The 20,165-nt window shown below is 44.7% G+C and overlaps 1 protein-coding gene across 2 annotated transcripts in view; it reads right to left on the bottom strand.

The window, feature by feature from the left end:
• Positions 1–20,165, bottom strand: part of RASGEF1C (RasGEF domain family member 1C) — a 114,496-nt gene that overhangs the window by 35,353 nt on the left and 58,978 nt on the right. For both annotated transcript variants that reach the window (XM_043521070.1, XM_027825715.3), the window contains exons 2-4: positions 15,749–15,931; positions 13,695–13,817; positions 10,474–10,611 (exon numbers count right to left, since the gene is read on the bottom strand). In XM_043521070.1, coding sequence (XP_043377005.1) covers positions 10,474–10,611; positions 13,695–13,817; positions 15,749–15,925 — 438 coding nt within the window. In that variant the 5' untranslated portion in view covers positions 15,926–15,931. The remainder of the gene's footprint in view (positions 1–10,473; positions 10,612–13,694; positions 13,818–15,748; positions 15,932–20,165) is intronic.

Here is a 20,165-nt window from a genome sequence, read left to right as displayed (position 1 = left end):
CTTATATTATTGTATTCCTATCACAGCAACACACTCGGGAGGCACAGCCATTCCCGGGCAGCCTAGGCTGATATCAGATGTGGTGCTACACGTCATACTGCAACCTAGAGGAGCTGGGGGTCACGAAAGAGGGGCTGGAATGCTCTTGGAACACACCCATGACTGACAGATGCAAATGCATCTGCAAAAACTGGGAAATGGTTTGATGGATTCTTTAGACAGAGATTTTCATTTAATAAGGCCAGGCCAGAATCGATGGGAACATTTCACAGCTGTGAAATGTTCCAAGGATGAAAGTCCCCGGGAGCCGCTCAGCTTAGCTGCGCGTGGCCACACAAAGCTCTCCCCTCCCCTGCATCCTGAAGTATGGCAGAGCAGGGCAATGCTCCATGGGTTCACCTTGCTGTTGTTTTAAGCATAAGTTATGCGTGCACTCACTGTTTGTTGATGGCAGCACATCCCCCAGCTGGGGTGGGCTGGTCCCTACTCACTTGCACACACCATGGGCACTTGGGGCACGGTTTGCAGGCTGGCTTATTAGCAACTATACCTCACAGCACATTCTAATGTGCTACAGAGGGATACTTATCTGGCTGCTTGTAAGGAGGAGAACCCCCTACTCCTCATCCAAATGGAGAAAATTTAGCCTACATATATTTAATATGTTACTGAGCTAACACAGTGCAGCTCTCTTTGTCCCCCTCTATGGCAAAACTAGGTATAGCAGTTTGAGTCTGCAATTGCCTCTGAGCTTTGATCCTTCAGTTTAAGCAGTAAAACCGTGAGTTTCTAGACAGAGGGGCCCTGGGTTCAATCCTGCAGATGATTCATTCAAGGCGGTTGCTACATAACCATGATCTGGGATCTTAAAGACCGCTTTGCAGTTCACTCACAGCTACACTGTAACCACCGGCAAACCTCCCAAACACATTCTAACATCATCTCACATAGCAGTTTCCCCTGGGAAGAGACACAATCAATGTTTTGTATTCCTGGCGCTCACATTTTAAATGGGCAATTCCTCAGGGCCCAGCCTCAGTGGGTGTGGTCCATGTGCTCATTACTTCAAGGAAAAAAATAAGATGCTTACATCCACTCTGCTTTCACTACAATCAAGGTGAGAGGCTGCAAATCCCTAGCACATCTACAGCACTTCAACGCCTGCCATAAGACTTTCATTACTTCTCTGTCAGTTAATGGCTTTTCTAACAGAAGGAAAGAGATACTGAGTTTGCTCATTCTGCTCATGTGAGTAGCCTGCATCATTCAATGGACTGCAGCAAGTCAGGTGAACAGGATTTGGCTTTACTATTCCTTAATCGGTAGCTGGGGAGCATGAATCAGCATTCACGTCGCACTCCTCATCAGTACCCAGCCCAGGCCGGGGAAGCTAATGATCCAACCAGCAGACCAAATTCAGTGATGAATCCTGGCCACGTGCCAGCTGAGGGCTGTTGCACATACGCTAGGAAGAATCAGTAGCTGATGAGCCCAGTATACTGTGAAGACCTTGAGGGGTAGGTAGGTAACTCTTGGAAATCACTGGACACGCATTCGATTTCAAAATAATGCTGCTTAGGTATCACTGGGTTTTTTGCCTCTCTCTTCATTCTCTGGCCTTGTCTACACTACAAAGTAGTGTCAGCAAAAGTTATGCTGCTTTAGGCTATGTCTACACTGGCAATTGAGTGACAAAACTTTTGTTGTTCAGAGGTGCTAGCCACCCCAGCTCCCGAAAGACAAAAGTCTTGCCATGGCAAGTGTCAGTGTGAACACGCGTCCTGTCGACAACGCAAACGCCGCTCGTTGGGGGTGGAAGTATTTTGTTGGCACAAACAGTGGCTACGCTGCCCGACTTTCAGCGGCTGTGTCAACTTGGCCGTGTCGCTAAATGCTGTGTAGTGTAGACATAGCCTTAATTAAAGCGCTTTAATTAAAATCACTGTTGCATGTCCACAATAGCTCCTTGTGTCAGCAGAGCGCATCCACACTAGCAGCTCTTGCATCGACCCAGAGAGCTCAGCAGGGTGCAACTGGCTGCCAGGTGCTTTGGGAAGGGTTTGCAATGCCTCATGGGGCAGGCACAGGGTCACATGATGCAGGTTTCTCAATCCCATCCTTCCGGGGAGCATCCTAGTAGATTGTCAGCTGCTTTTTCAACTGAAGTGTCTGTGGGGGGGAGAGGAGAATGGAGTGTCTGGGGTGGGGGAGATGAACACGCCCCACACCTCAGCCCCCAGCTCTGCTCAGCACAGCAGTCTCTCCCGAAGCAGCCCGCTCTGCCTGCTATGGTTCTGTGATTCCCTCTGAGTTCTCCCACAGCCTCTGCTGGGAGCAGCATCCTAAGCAACTCTGTGAGCTCTCCGTGCTGAGGAATGTCAAAGCAGCCCAGCGGTTCCCCGGCTCCCTGCAGCAGCAATCGACCCCTGTGTTCCTCTTGCCGGGCAGAACAGGAGCATTCCACATTAATGCTTTGCTCTTTGTTCCCCAAAGGGAGCAGCACACTCAGCTGTCAGACACTTCCTGGAGCTTTGAAAGGGGAGGGGTGCATGCCTGCAGGGCAGCACAGATCAACACAGTGAGCAGAGCGGTCATGGCAGGCATTGTGGGATACTGGTGAAAGCCAGTTCTGTCGACAAAACAAACAGCAGTGTCTACACTGATGCGTTGTGGTTTAACTTTTCGGCAAAAAGCTTTATGCTTCTCGTTGAGGTGGTTTGGTTTTGTCGGCAAAACAGCAGAGTTTTGCCACCAATAGTAGCTTTGTAGTGTGGACACCTCCCCTGTTTTGCCGGCAAAAGGCAGCTTTTGCCAACAAAACTTTGTAGTGTTGACAAGGCCTTTGTTACTAAGGCTACTTCTATGAAAACAAGAACCTTTGTTTCGTTAGATAACAAAGATTTTTCCAGCATGCTGCTTACTGGCTCTGATGCAAGAGAGCTCACCAAACTTCTCTCTCATATGTCACCAGGTGCCCAGAAGGCAGAGCTTTTGGTTACCGCAGGCTGGGCTGGCTCTGGAGCAGTGAAGGATGTCTGAACACTTTCTGTGGTTTATGCCCATATGGGCTTGCACACGTCTCTTCTGGTTTTGAATCTCAGTGAATAGATCTGGTTGAAAAATGGGTTTCTCTCTCCCTGCAGAAAATGTTGATTTTTCAGTAGAAATTCAAATACCAAGACATTTTGGCTGGAAATCAAAATATTTCCATTTTTGACTGAAGTATTTTGGTTTTTGGGCATTTGTTTTTCAGCAAAAAAAATCTACAGAAAGCAGACAATTTTTGGAAAAATGTTTCACTCAGTTGAAAATCCAATTTTCCATTAAAAAAAATGTTTTGACAAAAATTTTATGTATCCTACCTCTAGGATAACCAATTCCTGACTGTTTTTATGCAAAGCAATAAACCAACCCAGCATTGCTTGAACAATTCAGGAACATTAGCAAACCTTTTCACAAACCTTGGTCTACATTTGTAGTTTCCCCTGCTTTTGTAGTGAACATTTCACATAGATGTAGCAATAGGCCACAGAAAACAAAGATTCATATAAATGTCCCAGATAATATATAAAGAAGAGAGTGACACTGAACATACATAAGCAGGAATATTTCTAAATAAAATTTCTCCAAGAAACTCATTGAAAAAAGAGAGTTACACTCATTTTGCCCAGTGCAGTCTTCTCCAAGAAGCATTTCCTTGTATTTGTGAACAGCCTTATAGCTTTTGCCATCACAGAAGGATTTCCAGCCTTGTTTAAACTGTAATCAGCAACTGAAAATAACGTTTTAAATTAGATTCAACACTACATTTTGGAATACTCCTGCTGGTAAACATCTTGCCACAAAGTGACACTTGACGATATGGGAGCTAAGTGCGAGAGTAGAGAGCGTGCCATCCTACGCTGCTTCGCTGCTAGCTTAACAATTAAAAGAAGAGTGCTATTGTTTAATATTTAAACAAAATGTTTAATTCTTAACCAGGAATCTTCAGAAGACAGAGCCCCGCAGGTGGCTCAGGAGCTCAAAATTTTAATTAAAACTTCTCTCTCTAAATGCAAATCACAACACTTGGCAAGCAACCATTCTCAGCATGTGTACCTTTATGAACACTACACAGAGCCTTTAGAAACCAGACTGTACAAAGGACAGGAGAATATCCTGTAGGGGAAAATCCTGCAGTAGCCTAAGGGAACGGACTAGATGACCTAATAGCTCCTTTCCATCTCCGATTTCTGAGATTCATAGTGCTGGCAGCTTTCTTTCAAACAAGCACAACCAACAGCACGGTGCCTCTTTCATGCTGTTTCTCCAAAAGGAAATTTGCATCTGTAGGATGGGAGTTCTTCCTTAAGTTAATTACAGCGTTTGTTCAGGCGTAATCTCTTGTAATTACAGCTCACATTAATATTTGAAACAACAATGATTTGGGCCAGATTCGGAGATGCACTGAGCTCCCCCGGGACACCTCCCAACTCCCAGCAAAGGGAACGGGAGGTGCAGGGACTCAGAAGTTACAGGCATACAGCAACTGTTCAGGGCTGGGCCCTTCATTTATGTGGCAAAGAAGTAAAAGTTTATATGCCAAAGGCTAATCTCTCTAGTGTTTTTAGCTCTTTTTCAGCACTGCTGCTTAAAATAAAGTATCAATTTTTAATTAGATGTCTTGCAGCAGAAAACTCGTCTGTTCCTAGCCTCCCTCCTGTTCCTTCCTTTCCAAATTACTCTACTATATGATGTTGACATATTTCCGGCAGCTTGTTCCTTCAACTACAAAAGATCGGTGCACACAAATCCCCTTCTTAGTCAACTGGCAGGAGAGTGGAGTAAACTGTTTAACTATCGGCAGAAACCCTCCTCTCCCCTTAGTCAGATAGGAACAACTCCAATGCTCGGAAAGAGGAGCTGCACAGGGTACAACACAGGAATCAGAGTGCTCCCAGTAATAATAATAAGCAACATAGTGTAGCAGTGGCTACTCCACATGCTTCACTGCAAAGCTCATGGCCTAGTCAACTACTCCTACTGACCTTCAGCACATATCTTTCACTGCTGGTGCCTGTAGAGCAAGAGACGGGATGGGGGCACGATGGAATGGAGGGGTGCGTGTCAGGGCCAGAGAGGACATATGCTGCATGTTGGACTCCAAAACTGGTTATGATGTAGCAATCTGGGAGTCTGCCATTAACTTCACTCCCAGACCAAGCGTCTACCTAGGCTGTGAGGCACACTCCCAGCGGCAGTACTCAATGTGGCCTGCAGTGATCAAGCCGTGATAAAACCTGGAAATCCCATTCAGAGCATCGAAGGCTTTTCCCACAATATTGGAATCAGGCAGGGCTAATGCGGTCCCTTTAAACTGAGCCTAAAACATGTAGGGTAATGTCAACCTTGGATTTTTACCTGGACTCACTAGAAATGCTTAGAAATAGGAGTTATTTCCACTGTGTATTGAGTTTGAACTCCTGTGGAAGAGACAGGCTTTTTGTAAAAGGGTCCTGTTGCAGGTAACAGCAGGTGGTTGAATGGAGGCCAGCTGCCTTAGAGATCTTCCTACAACTGCTGCAAATCTTAAAGACGTGTTAATTATTCCAGCCCAGAACATTCATGAACATCTGACTCTGATTTAAGATGTGACAGTTCTCTCCATAACATGGCTCTTCATTTGCCATTCAGAATCAGTCTCTCCCATTCATGTATTTCAGGTACGGGGTCTGATTCTCCTCTCCCAGGTGACTTGCACAGGGATAATTCCAGGATGTAAGTGACAGCAGACTCTCTGCCTCAAAAGGATATGTCCCTGCTCCGTTCAGAATAAGCTTATCACTCAGTATTGTAAGTGCAGATCTCAAAGTACAGACACAATTTACTGCTGCCCGAGCTTTAAATGTTATTTTCTTGCAATGGCATGTTCTTAAGACATTTTCCCTCCACAGAGAAAGGAGGAGAAAGGATTCCCACATCTGTTGGGCCCAGCCCTAATCTCAGAGTGGTCAGTGGGAAAACTTTCAGTGACCACAGCGGGAGCAGATTCTGGCCAATTATGGCTAAAACCAAAGGGAAAGCTCCCCTTTGCAGAAACAATGTTAGAAACCCCTCCTGACCAGTCCTCACCCATGCCCATCCCTCTCCTCTGGCATAAGTACACTGGCATGCGAGTGCTGAACAAACTGATACCGAAGTATAACAGTCCAGAACACCTAATGAGCCAGATCCCCAGCTAGTGTAAATGGGCACAGCTTCACTCCAGTCAATGTACCTGTTTGCACTAGCAGAGGATCTGGCCCAGACAGTGTATTTCTGTCTGCATCCCTCCAGGTTGCAGAAGATTGTCTCTATTAGCTAAGGGGGAATCTCCATTAGTTTTAAGGGAAGGAGGGGTCCTATCCTGTCTGTAGCCTGCAGTCAACAAGAAGACTGACACTAAGACCTGTCTCCACTCTGCTCCTGACCGTGCACCGTTACATGACGTCTCACACCTTCTGATGCAGGTAAGCTGAACACTATGCAATTTATTCTGTGGGGATCTTTGTCCTCTCCAATCGCATGGGTATTAAAGACCCCAAAGCAATTTTTGTAAGGTCAGGGGGTTTCCCCCAGTGTCCTTGGCCAAAATTTCCCTGCACTCTACATGCAGCACACTGTACCCAGGCTGGGGTACGCACTCCACCCCGGAGATGGCTGCATTTCAGTAGAGCGGTATCATTTATGAGACACACTGCCAGCTTTGGGCTGTTAACATGTACATTGCAATTTATAAGTAGCAGTAAAAAAAGGGCAGTCTGGCTAGAGATTTATTTGTGAAAGCAGAGACAAAGGAGGAGGAAATCTGTGAGAGACTCCCGTCCCAAACTGTGCCATTGGGCTGGGTGAGGTTCCAGCAAAACTGGCCACAGGACCAGCCCAGATACCCAGTGCTGCCTGGGGTGTCTCCTTCATGGGGGCGGGTCATGGTCATGTATGGGGAGGCCTTTATGGGAGCAGTGTGTCCCTGGTACTCCCCCTGTGCTCCCTTGCATCCAGGCTCCATTCAACAATCACGCAGTCCCCCACCCCCACTCTCTTCTCCTGGCATTTTATTTATGGTGGCCTCCTGGCCAGCCAAACCAGGGTAGCGATGCCAGTGCACAACCAGCCAGTGCATTGTCAGTGGCTATGCCAGCCCAGCCCAACAGCAGCTGCTTCCATTTCTCTCCTGTTTCATGTGGATGGAAGAGGCATATTTCCTTTCCTTTCTCTTTCAATCCTACAGTTTTGTTTTGTTTTTTTAACTGGACTGCCCACATCTGTGGCCTAAAGCCTAGAATGAGCCTGGATGCCGCCAATGGACGTTGAACTTCTCCACATCCCATGGTTAACCTAGCAGTAATTAAAGACTCTCAATGCACTATTAGCCCTTTTCCTTATCATCTGCATGGGCTTTGTGCTATTTTTAATATTACTTGGCTTCTGAATTTATTTCAAGGCCAGACCCCTGAATCTGAATTCAAGTCCCACAGGCATCCCATCTCTCCACTGCTCTGGATAAAGTTAATGGGTTTTAAAGGCCAGAAGGGACCACTATGATCATCTAGTCTGGCTTCCAGCATAATAGACCACAAGTTGCTGTGTTCAGTTAAGAAGTGCCACTTTCTGCCCCCCAAAGAGGCTGCATTTCACCAAACAGTTGTAAAGCATCTGGGAAATACTTCAGGTTGTATTACCAGTTACATACAGGCTTTTATATTCCAGGTCACGTAATGCAACTCTCATAAAAGACGTTGTTTGGTTTTAGGCTTTAATTTCTGCCCCAGAAGCATATGCATTTGCAAATGACTTAGAAACAGCAGGTTCACTGTTTATTGCAACTAATTCCTGTACCAGATAAAATCCAGAGGTTAATGCTACCTTCATTTGCAGTCAGCATTTTACTTCACAGGAACCTCTGTGTTTCACATCTCGGATTAATATTCAGTACAATGCAGTAGATTTAGCATGTGATCACCACTTACAGCCAACCACAAGTGGATTTAGGAGCATGACTCCCATTAATATCAACCGACTATATCTAGGGCATCACGCTGAATATTTATGGTCTTATAATTAGCATCTTGTCAGGCCAGCGTATCTAGTGTGATGTGGTGCAATTGCAATAGCCGGGGTGAAGCTTAGAAGAAGCGAGCACACACCATTTGTAATTACATCATATACCATTTGTAATTATATTCAAGTACTGTTGTTAATCAGCATAAGGAATAAACTTTGTAGGCAAACTAAGGACCTGCTCCTGCAGTTCTTATGCAAAACTCCCATGGAGATCAATGGGGAATTTTATGGGAGTAGCATTTACAGAATCAGGTCCCCAGCAAAAAGAGAGGCCCTTATCCAGACATTTTTTGAAGACGTGTCAATGGGGAGGAAGGTCTGTGCAGATTATCCCAAGTGTGGTATCTGTGGCTTCTTCTTTCCCGAGGAATTAAATTTTTAAGTGTACATGGCATTTTAATTGCTATAATCCCAGGGTTATCCTCCGGCCCCTGGGGTGACAAAGCTAATTAACGCTAAGGACAGCAGTGCCAGTGCTGGAGTATTTTCCATCCTGTGAAGGTGCCACCTGTGAAGGTACAACTTGAATTTTTCAAACCACATTTGCATTTTCAGTCCCCTCTGCCGGGGGATCTTCAGAGGGGAGCTTCCAGTGCCTCTGCTGGATCAGAGACAGGCATTCATCTGGTTTGGGTGCTCCGGGGGTGGGGGGGTAGGGGTTAAACAGAAAAATGGTCCCTGATTCTGAGAGGCAGCCTGGGCTAGAGAGCGGGGGAGGTGTGGATGGGGCGGGTTGGGGGGCAGTTGGATGGGGCAGGAGTCCCGGGGGTGCCGTCAGGGGGCGAGAAGCAAGGAGGGGGCGGGGACACAGCCTCCCCTAACCGGCCCTCCATACAATTTCTGAAACCCAATGTGGCCCACAGGCCAAAAAGTTTGCCCGCCCCTGAGTTAGACCCTGAGCATGTGAGCAAGAACCAGCTAGCACCTGAAAGAGAGGATGCTTGGGCAGGGTGGGCCAGGTGGCACCGTTGTCTCATCTCCAGCCATGGTCATCCTGGTGCTTCACAGGAAGGAGATTTACAGAAAAAAAACCCAACAGAATACACCGGGAGAAAAAATTGCTTCCCGATCCAGCTGAAATCCTGAAGTATGAGCTATAGGAATACACAACATAAACCGGAAGTGAGCCGCAGGGCTCTTGAGCCCTGTCCCTACCATCACAAGCATCCCTATCATACGATCACCATCATAGGTTTGTCACTAGGCCATGCCCTCTCCCTGGCCAGCAGTGCTCAGATTTCAGGTGGCACTGGTCCTTTACCTGCTCACTCCTAGAAAAAGGGAAATGTAGGCTCTGTGCCCCAGTTCACACCAGCTTCTGCCAGCATAACTGAGGTGTGAATCTCGCCTGATAAGTGCTAGGTATCATTCAGATTTTGTCACTTTCAGCTCATTTTCCAGTGTTTAAAATCTCCCCCAAGCCACTCTATCGAGCCAGTAAGGGGGATCCCTAAAACACTGTCCAACCCTTGATGGTTTTATACTGAGCCTTAATTTTTATGGCATAAAGTGAACAAGATACAAAAGGAGCTAACATTCTGGCCCATTGACCTTTTGGTCTTCATTGTGAATCCCAGTGACATTAGTCAGGCCATGATCTGAATCTGATGTTCTGTATTGGTTCTGTTTCTGGATCCCGCCTCCGCAATATTAATCAGCTCAATGATGAAATCTCTGAACCAAAACCCCACTGGGTTTGCTAGTGAAAGAAGATGACAAAAAGGCAAAGTTCACAGCCCATGGGGCAGACACAGAGGGGATAGAAGAGAGATGGAAAATGAGGAATATGGGAGAGGGTACAAGGAAATAAGACTGGAGAGGAACATGGAAAAAAGGGAAGGGGAGACAGAAAGAGAATCAGGAGGCAGAGTATGACTGTAAATAACCCCACGTGGCTCTATGAAGACTCATCTTCTCTGGGTTAATTAGCTTTACTTCAAACAACCAAGGATTTTATTTAGCCATATAAAATCATTGAAGAAGATCTATCCCACATATATTGCATTAAACACATCCTCATGTTCCATTAGTCACTGCTTGGGTAGGAAGGATGGTCTAGTTCGGGCAACGGACTTCTCTACTAGCAGCAGCCTCAAGAGACCCAGGTTCCCAATCTGCGCCTCAGTTCCCAATCTGTAAAATGGGGATAATGCTTCCCTACTTCAAAGGGATGTGGTCAGGACAAAAGCCATTAATGACTGTGGGGTGCCTATTCTATGGCTATATGAGTACCTAGATAGACAGACAGACATTGATTTCAATAGATCTACTATGGGTTTTACCAGCAAAACAGAGCAGAATCTGGGTTCCCTCGTAAAAGTCTTCAGCAATAGGAACGGATCAGATCAGTGTCCCCTGTGGATGCAAGTTCCTGAGAAATCTCATCCTCACCTCGTCACACGGGGCTATCCTGTCAATCATGTCTTTCAAATGGCCAATCATCCGCTCTTCCTGAAAATCATAGGGGAACGTTTCTGTCCATTCTGTCAACAACTGTAGGAGTTTAGGCCCAAATTTTCTGATCCGCGCCTGGAACAGAGACAAGAGTAATAGATACTGATTGAAAACACATTCAACAAAGTTCTGATAAATGCCTGCTGAACTGAGTTTGGGGCCAGATTTTCAAAGAAGGCACTTATGGTTGCACCAGCAAAATCTGCTCATATGCAAACAAGTAATCTGGTGCACAAATGACACATTTCTGATGCAAAATATACACATGCCTCTCTGCATGCACAACTGTCTGTTATACATGCAGATTTATGTATTTTGCACATGCAATTGCTTGTTTGTGATTGGATGGACACATTTTGTTGGTGCAACTGTGATACCGTATTTTAAAAGACCTGACCTTTTTAAAACATGTACATACATACATTCCTCCCCCTCTCATACTGCAATCATTTTGCTGGGGAAAAAAATGGTTGCAAAGTGTTTCTTGAGTCAACAAACAGATGATTCTTTTGCTTCTTTGCTTTCTGGTAAGATACAACACAGCCAATTTGGCAGCTTTACTGCATCTCCGATTACTGATAAGGCTGTCCACTTCTCATGGAATAAGCCATCAGGAAGGAGGGCTGGGCAAGACAAAGAGAACACAAACTCATATCACATGGACCTGCAGCCAATTCTGAGCGGGTCTAGATGTATCTGATTATGCGACTATCAGACGAGTTTGTGGATATTGGTGGGGGAGAACGTCAGTGCAACAGCTTTTAATGCATGTTGCTTCCAAAGTTTTATATTTCCATAATCCAAGACAACAGGCAGAGCAAATTGCTCTAAACCAGTGATTCTCAACCAGAGGTACGCTTACCCTGGGGATACATCTGCTCACCTAGAGGATATCTGCCTACTTTTACAACAGGCTACATAAAAAGCAGCAGCGACGTCAGTACAAACTAAAATTTCATACAGACAAGGAATGACTTGTTTATAGGGCTCTATATACTATACGCTGAAATGTAAGTACAATATGTATATTCCCATTGATTTATTTTATAATTATACGGTAAGAATGAGAAAGGCAGCCATTTTTCAGTAATAAGGTGCAGTGATACTTTTGTATTTTTATGTCAGATTTTGTAAGCAAGTCGTTTTTAAGCGAGGAGGAACTTGGGGATCTGCAAGACAAATCAGACTCTTGAAGGGGATGGAGTCGGCTGGAAAGGTGCAGAGCCACTGCTGTAAACAGCAACTACACTTTTATTTACAGAAAACCTGGACCACACCCAACAGCTCGCGTCGGGAGCATGCAGCGGGGAAACGAACGTGCACCCTGTAATCAGGGAAAATTATAGAGTTATGCTCCACAGCCTTCTGCTTTCTGAAGAAGTTGGTTAAAATGCGTATTTCAGCTTCCCGCCAACAACAGGTTTCAATGTACCACAGCTCTATCAATAGTCACTGCCAGCTAGCGTTAGCAGACACATGCTCAAGTACCAGCAAGTGGCTATTATGGAGAAGGCTCTGGTGGGAATTGCAAGGATTTGGGAGTATTTTTTGGTCCAGTTGGGTAAACTGATGCTTACTAAGCTTACAGACTGAAGGAGAGACGTTTATGCTGGTCACAGGACATGACTCAAGAGAGTATTCGCTACTGAGGCTGGGTGGGAAGGATGCTCATAAGCAGGTCTTCCCAAAATTTGAAAGCTTAGCCCCACCCTAGGGAAATCAAATCAATGGGGCCCCCTTTCCCTGCACCAGGCCTACCCAAAATGAGCTCCCTCTCAAGGTAGATGGGGTAGATCTTCATAATATGATACTTCCTCTCTTTTCTTACAAGCTCTGATGCGCTGTGGAATACTTAACAATGCTCACATTGAAATGACCATAAGTGGCACCCGGGTTAGCACCCATGTAAATGAGTACAGCACTTCACACCTCAGAGCCATTGTTTCAGACTTTGCAAACACAAGCAGATACTTCTATTGCGCACATAAGCAGCAACTTTCATGTGCAAGTCAGGCACTTGGAGAGGTGACTGCTTTTACACATGCAATCAGCAGCCTGTGCAAAAGTGGGTGCACAAATTTGGATGGTGGGGATGAGTATCGGGGCCATAATGTAACAAAGTGTTCTCAGGTTAATGGTTTCATGCAGTTGCATAAATCTTGAGCCGATGCAGAGATTACCAGTTTGAAAGCAAGAGATGATGATCCTGCCAATAATTTTTATCATTCTGGTATTTCAGTAACAATAGTATCAAATGACTGATGCACAGTCTTCTCCGCTTCACCAGGCCTGACATCAACCAACGTGCCATCTGGGACAAAACACACCTCTGATGTACTGGGTAACTCCTCATTGACACGCTCATGAAAGTTGTGATGGAATCTGGCACTGGATGAGTTAATCTTCTCAATTCCAACCTCCTCGTAGGCACTGCCAGAGGACGAGCGTATATGGTTACATACCATATCAGAATCTGCTACAATTCTCTGGCACAACAGGATGAGCTAAGATGCAAGAACAGCTTGGATTTTGTCATTCTGTTAGCTTGTCACAACCTTACTATTACTTAAACACGGTTCCTAGTGTGCTAGATATAGCCAGCTGTAAGAATGATCTGTCAGAACAGAGACCGGAAGGTTAATGGGTAGTTGCATGCTATTATGTGGAGATCACAGTGGCAGGTAAGCCTGAAAGGAATTGTTACATACTGTACCAGAAGCAAGAAAGCAAAAGGCCAGACGTATTTCCCGTAAAAATGGGAAAAAGACAATGGTTTGCTGACATGGGCAATTGACAGCGTGCAGTTTAAATCCTACCTCCTTGCATCCTGTAGGCTTGATCAGAGCCTTAAAGAAGTAAGAAGGGAGATCACCTGGGAAGTCTGAGACGGGGCGGGGGAGGGGAAGGGAGGTTAGAAGACGATTCAGAGGGACTAGCGCCTGGAGCTTTGCTCTTGGTTATTGATGGTATTAGTAGGATGACACTATGTCAGGTTCTCAGGAACAACAATAACCCATATGGGACTGGTAACATTCAAACAGGGAGGAGACAGGAGGACAGATGCATTAAGGACAAAATCAGCAGCGTTTTCCATCAGCCCTAGAGCTCTCTGCTCTTTGCAAATGTCATGAACCTTCCCGTGGTAGAACTGAACTAACCTTATCCAGCACCGGGTCGTCCAGTCGCTGCTGCTCAATGCACTTGTGACAAACTCGGGACAAAAGTTCATGAGGTTCAATGAAGAGTCTTGAACTCAGCAGGAATGTAAAGATATAGGCCTTCTGGGGAAATGAAACAGTCAGTCCTACTTTAAGATAGCTATACAGTGAGTAAGATTTACCAGAAAATATCTTGAAATCCATATTTAGATTTTCTCCTTGTCACCAGACAGAGATGTTGCTGATTCCTCAGGTTACAAGTATGCAGTCACTAGAGTCCACTCTCTGCCTTGAGTTTACATATATTTGCATACATAAAAAAGTTTAAACTGTACTTTCTAAACATCTCTTCCATTACACTGAAGCCAGTGGGATTGCACTGGTGCAAATGAGAAGAGCATATGTCTAAAAGATGCACGGATTTCTGACCTTGACAACAGACTTTATTACATCTCTCATAGCCCCATTATCATATATCTGAGCACCTCACAGTCTTGAGTGCCTTTATTCTCATGTCACCCCTGTGAGGTAGGGCAGTGCAATTATCCCCATTTTACAGATGGGAAACTGAGGCACAGAGACTAAGTGACTAATCCAGGGTCAGACTAGAAGCCTGTAGCAGAGCAGGGAAATGAACTCAGCTCTCCCAAGTCCCACACTAGCACCATAACCACGGGACCATCCTTCCTCTCTTATGTCAGTCTTTACTCCTTGTGATTTAAACCCTTCTCCCAACAGCAGCGTGTGCTACCTCTATAACTCTCACTTCCAACTCTTGCCAGCCCAGGCACCCAAACTCACGGCAATGATCTGTCACTAGATTGCAGGGCTCGCCCTGCCAGCATTTGGTAAGATTTACACTAGCAACTTTCCAGAACTGGTTTTAGAGGCCAAGCTGTAGGAATGTCATCAGCAGCCCTACGAGTCACTGCCACTGTGGAGGGGCAGGTCTGTGAAATATGCGGTTCAATTGTTTACAAATATATTTGTACCGTGAGTTTAAAGCATATGCATGAATCTCAAGTGAGAATCCTTAAAATATTGTGCAAAGTTGCTTTGGGTCCACAACCCCCAGGCAGCCTGGGTTATCATCCGGCAGCGCCACCAATGCTCCTGATCAGCTCATGAAATATTTCACATCATATTGGGACGACTAAAAACCCAACAACCGAACGTGTCCATTACCTAGTTTAACTGCTTTTCTCATTTTTCAATTAATCTGTTTATGTTCAGGTGATCAGAAACAGAGCAATTGCTAATGTAAGACACTGCCTGTACTGCACTGATAACTTTATAACTCCGCAGAAGTCAGTCACACTCTATGATTCTTCATAATACAAGTCATCCCGCTGGGACACATTAGCACTGAAAAGTCTTCCAGTCAAATTCTTCCCTCAGTTCCTCTGGGGCTCTGCAAATCCACTGAAGTCAATCGACTGCATTAGTGCAAAAGAGGAGGATTTAGCTTCTTGGATTAGATTCTCAATGCGTCAGTGGAGTTACTCTGGATTTACACGGGTGGAACCCAGATCAGGATAGTCATATGGGCCCTTGGGCCCAGAGACTGTAAGAACGTTGGGCACAATACATCCTCGGTGATTATTATGAATGGGCATGAACCGTGGCTCTGTTTTCAGTAGGGGAATGCCTCTCACACACAGAAGCCTGGGCAATTTTAGCAGTTGCTGAAGTTCTGCAAATTTACTGCCTGTTCTGGCTTAGAGCTGTTTTTTGCTTCAGTCTAGCACTAAACCCCTCCAGGATGCTCTTCTGTTTTGCCCCCACGCGCCAGCTCACTAATTCGTCAACACCAGAGCTTTACTTCTTGGTGTCTTATTTAAAGCAACAGATCCCCAACCTGAAGCTCTCTCATGGAAACTTAATCACAGAGCAGTTCAACGGCATTTAAAGCAATGCATCAATTTGCCAAACTTTAATTGTAGGCAGCTTTAAATAAGCTGTCTTGATTCAAAACCCATGCATTTACATTGTTGCATAAAGCGCTGCCCCAAGTCATCAAAATTAAACTGTTTACTATTCTATGAATTGCTTACTTCAGGGTAGTAATCAGTTGTAGGTATAAGATGTTGGATCAAAGCATCAAGAGATGCGGAGGCAAGGTTTCCATCCTGGAAGATCAGTCCCCCTTGATCATCTTCTTTTGCTGAGTGCAGATGAGGACTGAAGCCACAGGGGGTGAACATACTGATAGAACTCAGGGTTTGGGGCATGCCTCCCTGAAACAGAGAGAGATTCATGTCAGAGACCAGAGCGATCTGATCTACTCCCGTAAACTCGAACAGCTTCCCTTTCCAATTAAAACGCCCCCAGCCATTAATGAGACCAAGGAAGGTTTCTGTTTACAAAACCAGCATGATTTCACAGCTGTGTGATGTCCTCCTTTACACGCAGCATTGCTTGTGCACCACATCTGCTTTCGGAAAGTTACTGCTTGAGCACAGAACACTCAGCTCCAGTTTTAGGAAGAGAAGACGGCGGCACCTGCCTAGGGCATCTGACTGAAGAGAGCGCCCAAACTACCTCGAGCCCACCCAGCAGACAGTAGTGGAGAAAGTTTGCAGGAATTTGGTACACCATAGGCCCTTTAAGAAGATCCTGTTCCCCTCCTGCTTTAGGCCCTGGAGATTCCCTTGTAGGAAGGGGGACGCTTGGGCTTGAAACCCAGGACCTCCCAGGAGACAGTTTGAGGCTGTAGGCTGGAATTTCCATGTCCCCTGGAGCAAGTGGCGGCTGGTTCTTCATGCCCGTGGAGCTATTGCTAACATGCGGAGTAGGAGAAAGGGGAGGGGTTTCACCTCTGGCTTGCTGGATAAGGGTCTTGAGGGAAAGGCTGACGATTCTGTGGTTCTCAGGAGATGAGTGAGTGGATGCAGGGTGAGAGCGAACAGTGAGGAAGGAGCAGCACGTCAGGTGGAGAGAAGTATGGTAGGGATACTGTGAGAGGGGAGATGGAGACGGTGCTGGGAGGGGAGGCAGAGGAACAGAGTGTGGGAGCCGTAGAGGAAAAAAGGGAAGGAATACAAAGGAAACAAAAGAAGGAAACATGGAAATAGAAGGAATAATAGGAATGTGGGAAAGGACCAGAGAAGGCATTAGCATTATTTAGGCCAAAATTTTCAAAACTGGATGCCTGAAATTATGTTCCTAGGTCCACACTGAGCCACATAAGTGTCTTAATTTCAAAAGGTACTCAGCACCCACGGGCTTTAACAACAGCTGCTGGGTGCTCAGCACATTTGAAAACCAGGCAACTTATTTAGGGGTGTCAATGTGGACCTAAAAGCATAACTTCAGGCTTCCATTGTTGAAAATCCTGGCCTTTGTTCCATTCCTATTCTCTGTGCCGGCTGGCGCTCCAGGGGTATCTCTCCCATTGAGATGTATGGAATGATTTGATTGTTTAGACTGTTGACCAATTGTTTGGTTTTTGAGTTGGTGCAAGCAACATGGTAGATTTTTCCATGTAGGCCTCCAACACACCTCCAAGCAACCCTGATGACACCGCCCATGGTGTCACTCTAGCCAGAATGGAAGCAGTAGCATCTAATTGTAAAAAGAGTGCAGATGTCTTTGTTAGTAAGTCTGCAATAGCCCTCCCATAGTAAATAATTGCTACTTTTTGTACACTCTTCAGACACTGTGTATTAAATAGGAAAAGACAGCCAAATCCCATCTGTTATTTCTAACACTCTCCATGTTACGTCTTGTTTCTATGGCAATAATCCCAAGAAAGATTACATGTGCAAATAGATCAAGAAATAAATCTCATGGATATGGACTATCTGGGCCAGGAATAAAAAAAAGTTGAAAAGCTATACACTTATATGACACATTCTTGCGTCAATGCAAAATACAGAATTCGGGGTTATAATTAATGCAAAGCAATTCCTCACTGTCAGCACCATTTTTATTATCTAATAGAAATGTATTTGAACAGGATATTGCCTGAACTGTTGCATTGTTCTACAGCTAAATAAAAATGGCACGTGCAGTCGTTTTACTTCCTTCTTAAATATTGGTAAAGAATTAAGCTCCACTCCCTGTCCTGTTTTGGTGCTCCAATTAATGTGTCTCACTCTGAAACACACTGGCATCCCCCTTTAGAAGATGGGCCATTAGAAGATAACAGCCTACCAACTGCTACTGCCTAATGCACTTGCTTTTAGCTCAAGTGGCAGAGGTCTGTGTTGCAGTGCTGAAGCCTCTGGGTACAAATCCTGATGATGATTCACGGGAGATGTTGCTACAATTGTTGCAGAGTTTGCATGGGATGAAGGATGACTGTACAAAAGACTAACAACTCTAGTGACAAAGTTCTGGCATAAAACTTCCTTATTCATACTTGAGAAGGTCACTGTCAAGTCGACTTGAGGTTAGGGCACTGACTTAGCTGGTTTCAATGTTTTACAAAACTATACTGCTCTTTCCTTCCTTTTTTAATGTGAGCCTGAAGTATCACTTCGTTAGCAATATGGAAAAATGAGAACTTCCTTTACAATAAATCTCAGGCAGCATGTGTTTGTGCATTCTATCTAGTTTACGAGCGATGCTTTGGGTGACCTATGCTGTCAGTCATAGTAATGAAGGAGACAAAGAGGAAAACATTGATTGCAGTAAAAAGAAAACAGAAAAGACATTTGTCTCATTCTACCTGCCATGATTTATATAAAGGGGCACATGTCTTGTCTCAAGGTGTTGCAATATTGTCCCGTTCCTGGAATGTGAAAGTACCGCGAGCAGATATTAATGTGATAAGATTAGGGCTGTCAAACAATTAAAAAAAATTAATCGCGATTAATCGCACTGTTAAATAATTATAGAAAACCATATATTTAAATGTTTTTGGATGTTTTCTACATTTTCAAATATATTTATTTCAATTAAACATGGAATACAAAGTGTACAGTGCTCACTTTATTTTTTATTACAAATATTTGCACTATAAAAGACAAAACTGTATTTTTCAATTCACCTAATACAAGTACTGTAGTGCAACCTCTTTGTCATGAAAGTTGAACTTACAAATGTAGAATTATGTACAAAAAATAACGGCACTCAAAAATAAAACAAGGTAGGACTGAGTGGACTTGTCGGCTCTCAAGTCTTACATTGTTTTGTTTTTGAGTGCAGTTAGGTAGCAAAAAAAAAAATCTACATTTGTAAGTTGCATTTTCATGATAAAGAGATTGCAAGTATTTGTAATAATAAATAATAATATAAAGTAAGCAGTATACACTTTGTATTCTGTGTCATAACTGAAATCAATATATTTGAAAACATCCAAAAATATTTAATAAATTTCAATTGGTATTCTATAGTTTAACAGTGCGATTAAAACTGCAAATTATTTTTTGAAATCATGATTAATTTTTTTTAGTTAATCGTGTGAGTTAACTGCAATTGATTGACAGCCCTCGATAAGATCAGTGCTTCCTTTTTAATTGAAGCAACTGCTAGTATCACAACCCAACCAACAATGTCTTTGCACAAAAACGCACGTTAGTCCACACAGCTTCTTCTATGGAGTTTGGATACACTTGGCTGCCTGTGACAATAGCAACACTAAGGCCCTATTTCAGGAAAGCATCCCTATTCAGCAAGGCACTTAAGCACGTTTTTAAATGCTTTAGTGAACTGAAACTCAACTATGGCAACCAGCACTTGGCCTTTCCTTTCAGTTCAGGGGGGTTCTTCAGACCTGGAAAGTTCTACAGTGAGACTTACTGAGAGACTGGTGCCCTAGTGGTGGAAAAGCTGCTGCCAGGCAGTGGATCTGAAACCAGGTCCCACGCTCCTCAGGCTGGCAGTGTTGCAGTAGCAGCACGTAGAGCCTCTGGTGGGGATGATGAGGGCAAAATACCTTACGTCTCTTGACTGACCACCGTGGCTGCTGGGCTGTGGAGAGAGCATCCTTGGCAGGAGGTCTTGAGTAAGTGGGAGAAGTCTATACCCCAAAGAAAAAAGAATGACTCTGATACAGGCTTGCAGCACAAATACCACCATTCAAGCCACTTATGCATGGCATAAGTGGTAGATTTAAGGGAAGAGACATTGAGCTATTTGCTCATTTCTGACCTATTCCAAAGGAGGAGGAGGGAAAATGTGATGTTGGGGCTCTTTCCATCTTCCTCTTGATCACACAGAAACCTGCTGTAAAGAATATGCTCAGATGCCATAGCTCTGAGGTTAGAGAAAAACAAGGCTAGGGAGGAAGGATGGTCCAGTTGTTGGGTACCAGCTAAGACCTGGGAGATCTGGGCTCAATCCCCTGCTCTGCAACAGACTTCGTGGGAGACCTTGGGCAAGTCACTTAGCCTCTCTGTGCTTCAGTGCCCTACCTGTAAAATGGGGATAATAGCTTTGCCCTGCCTCACACAGGTATGGGGAGGTTAAATCCATTCAAGATTGTGAAGCGCTTTGACGAGAAGCAGTACATAAGGGTTAGGTGAC

The sequence above is a fragment of the Chelonia mydas genome, chromosome 8 (assembly GCF_015237465.2).
Source record: "Chelonia mydas isolate rCheMyd1 chromosome 8, rCheMyd1.pri.v2, whole genome shotgun sequence".
Lineage (NCBI taxonomy): Eukaryota > Metazoa > Chordata > Testudines > Cheloniidae > Chelonia > Chelonia mydas.
The sequence above is the reverse complement of the archived record's forward strand: the minus strand, read 5'-3'. Positions and strand labels throughout refer to the sequence as shown.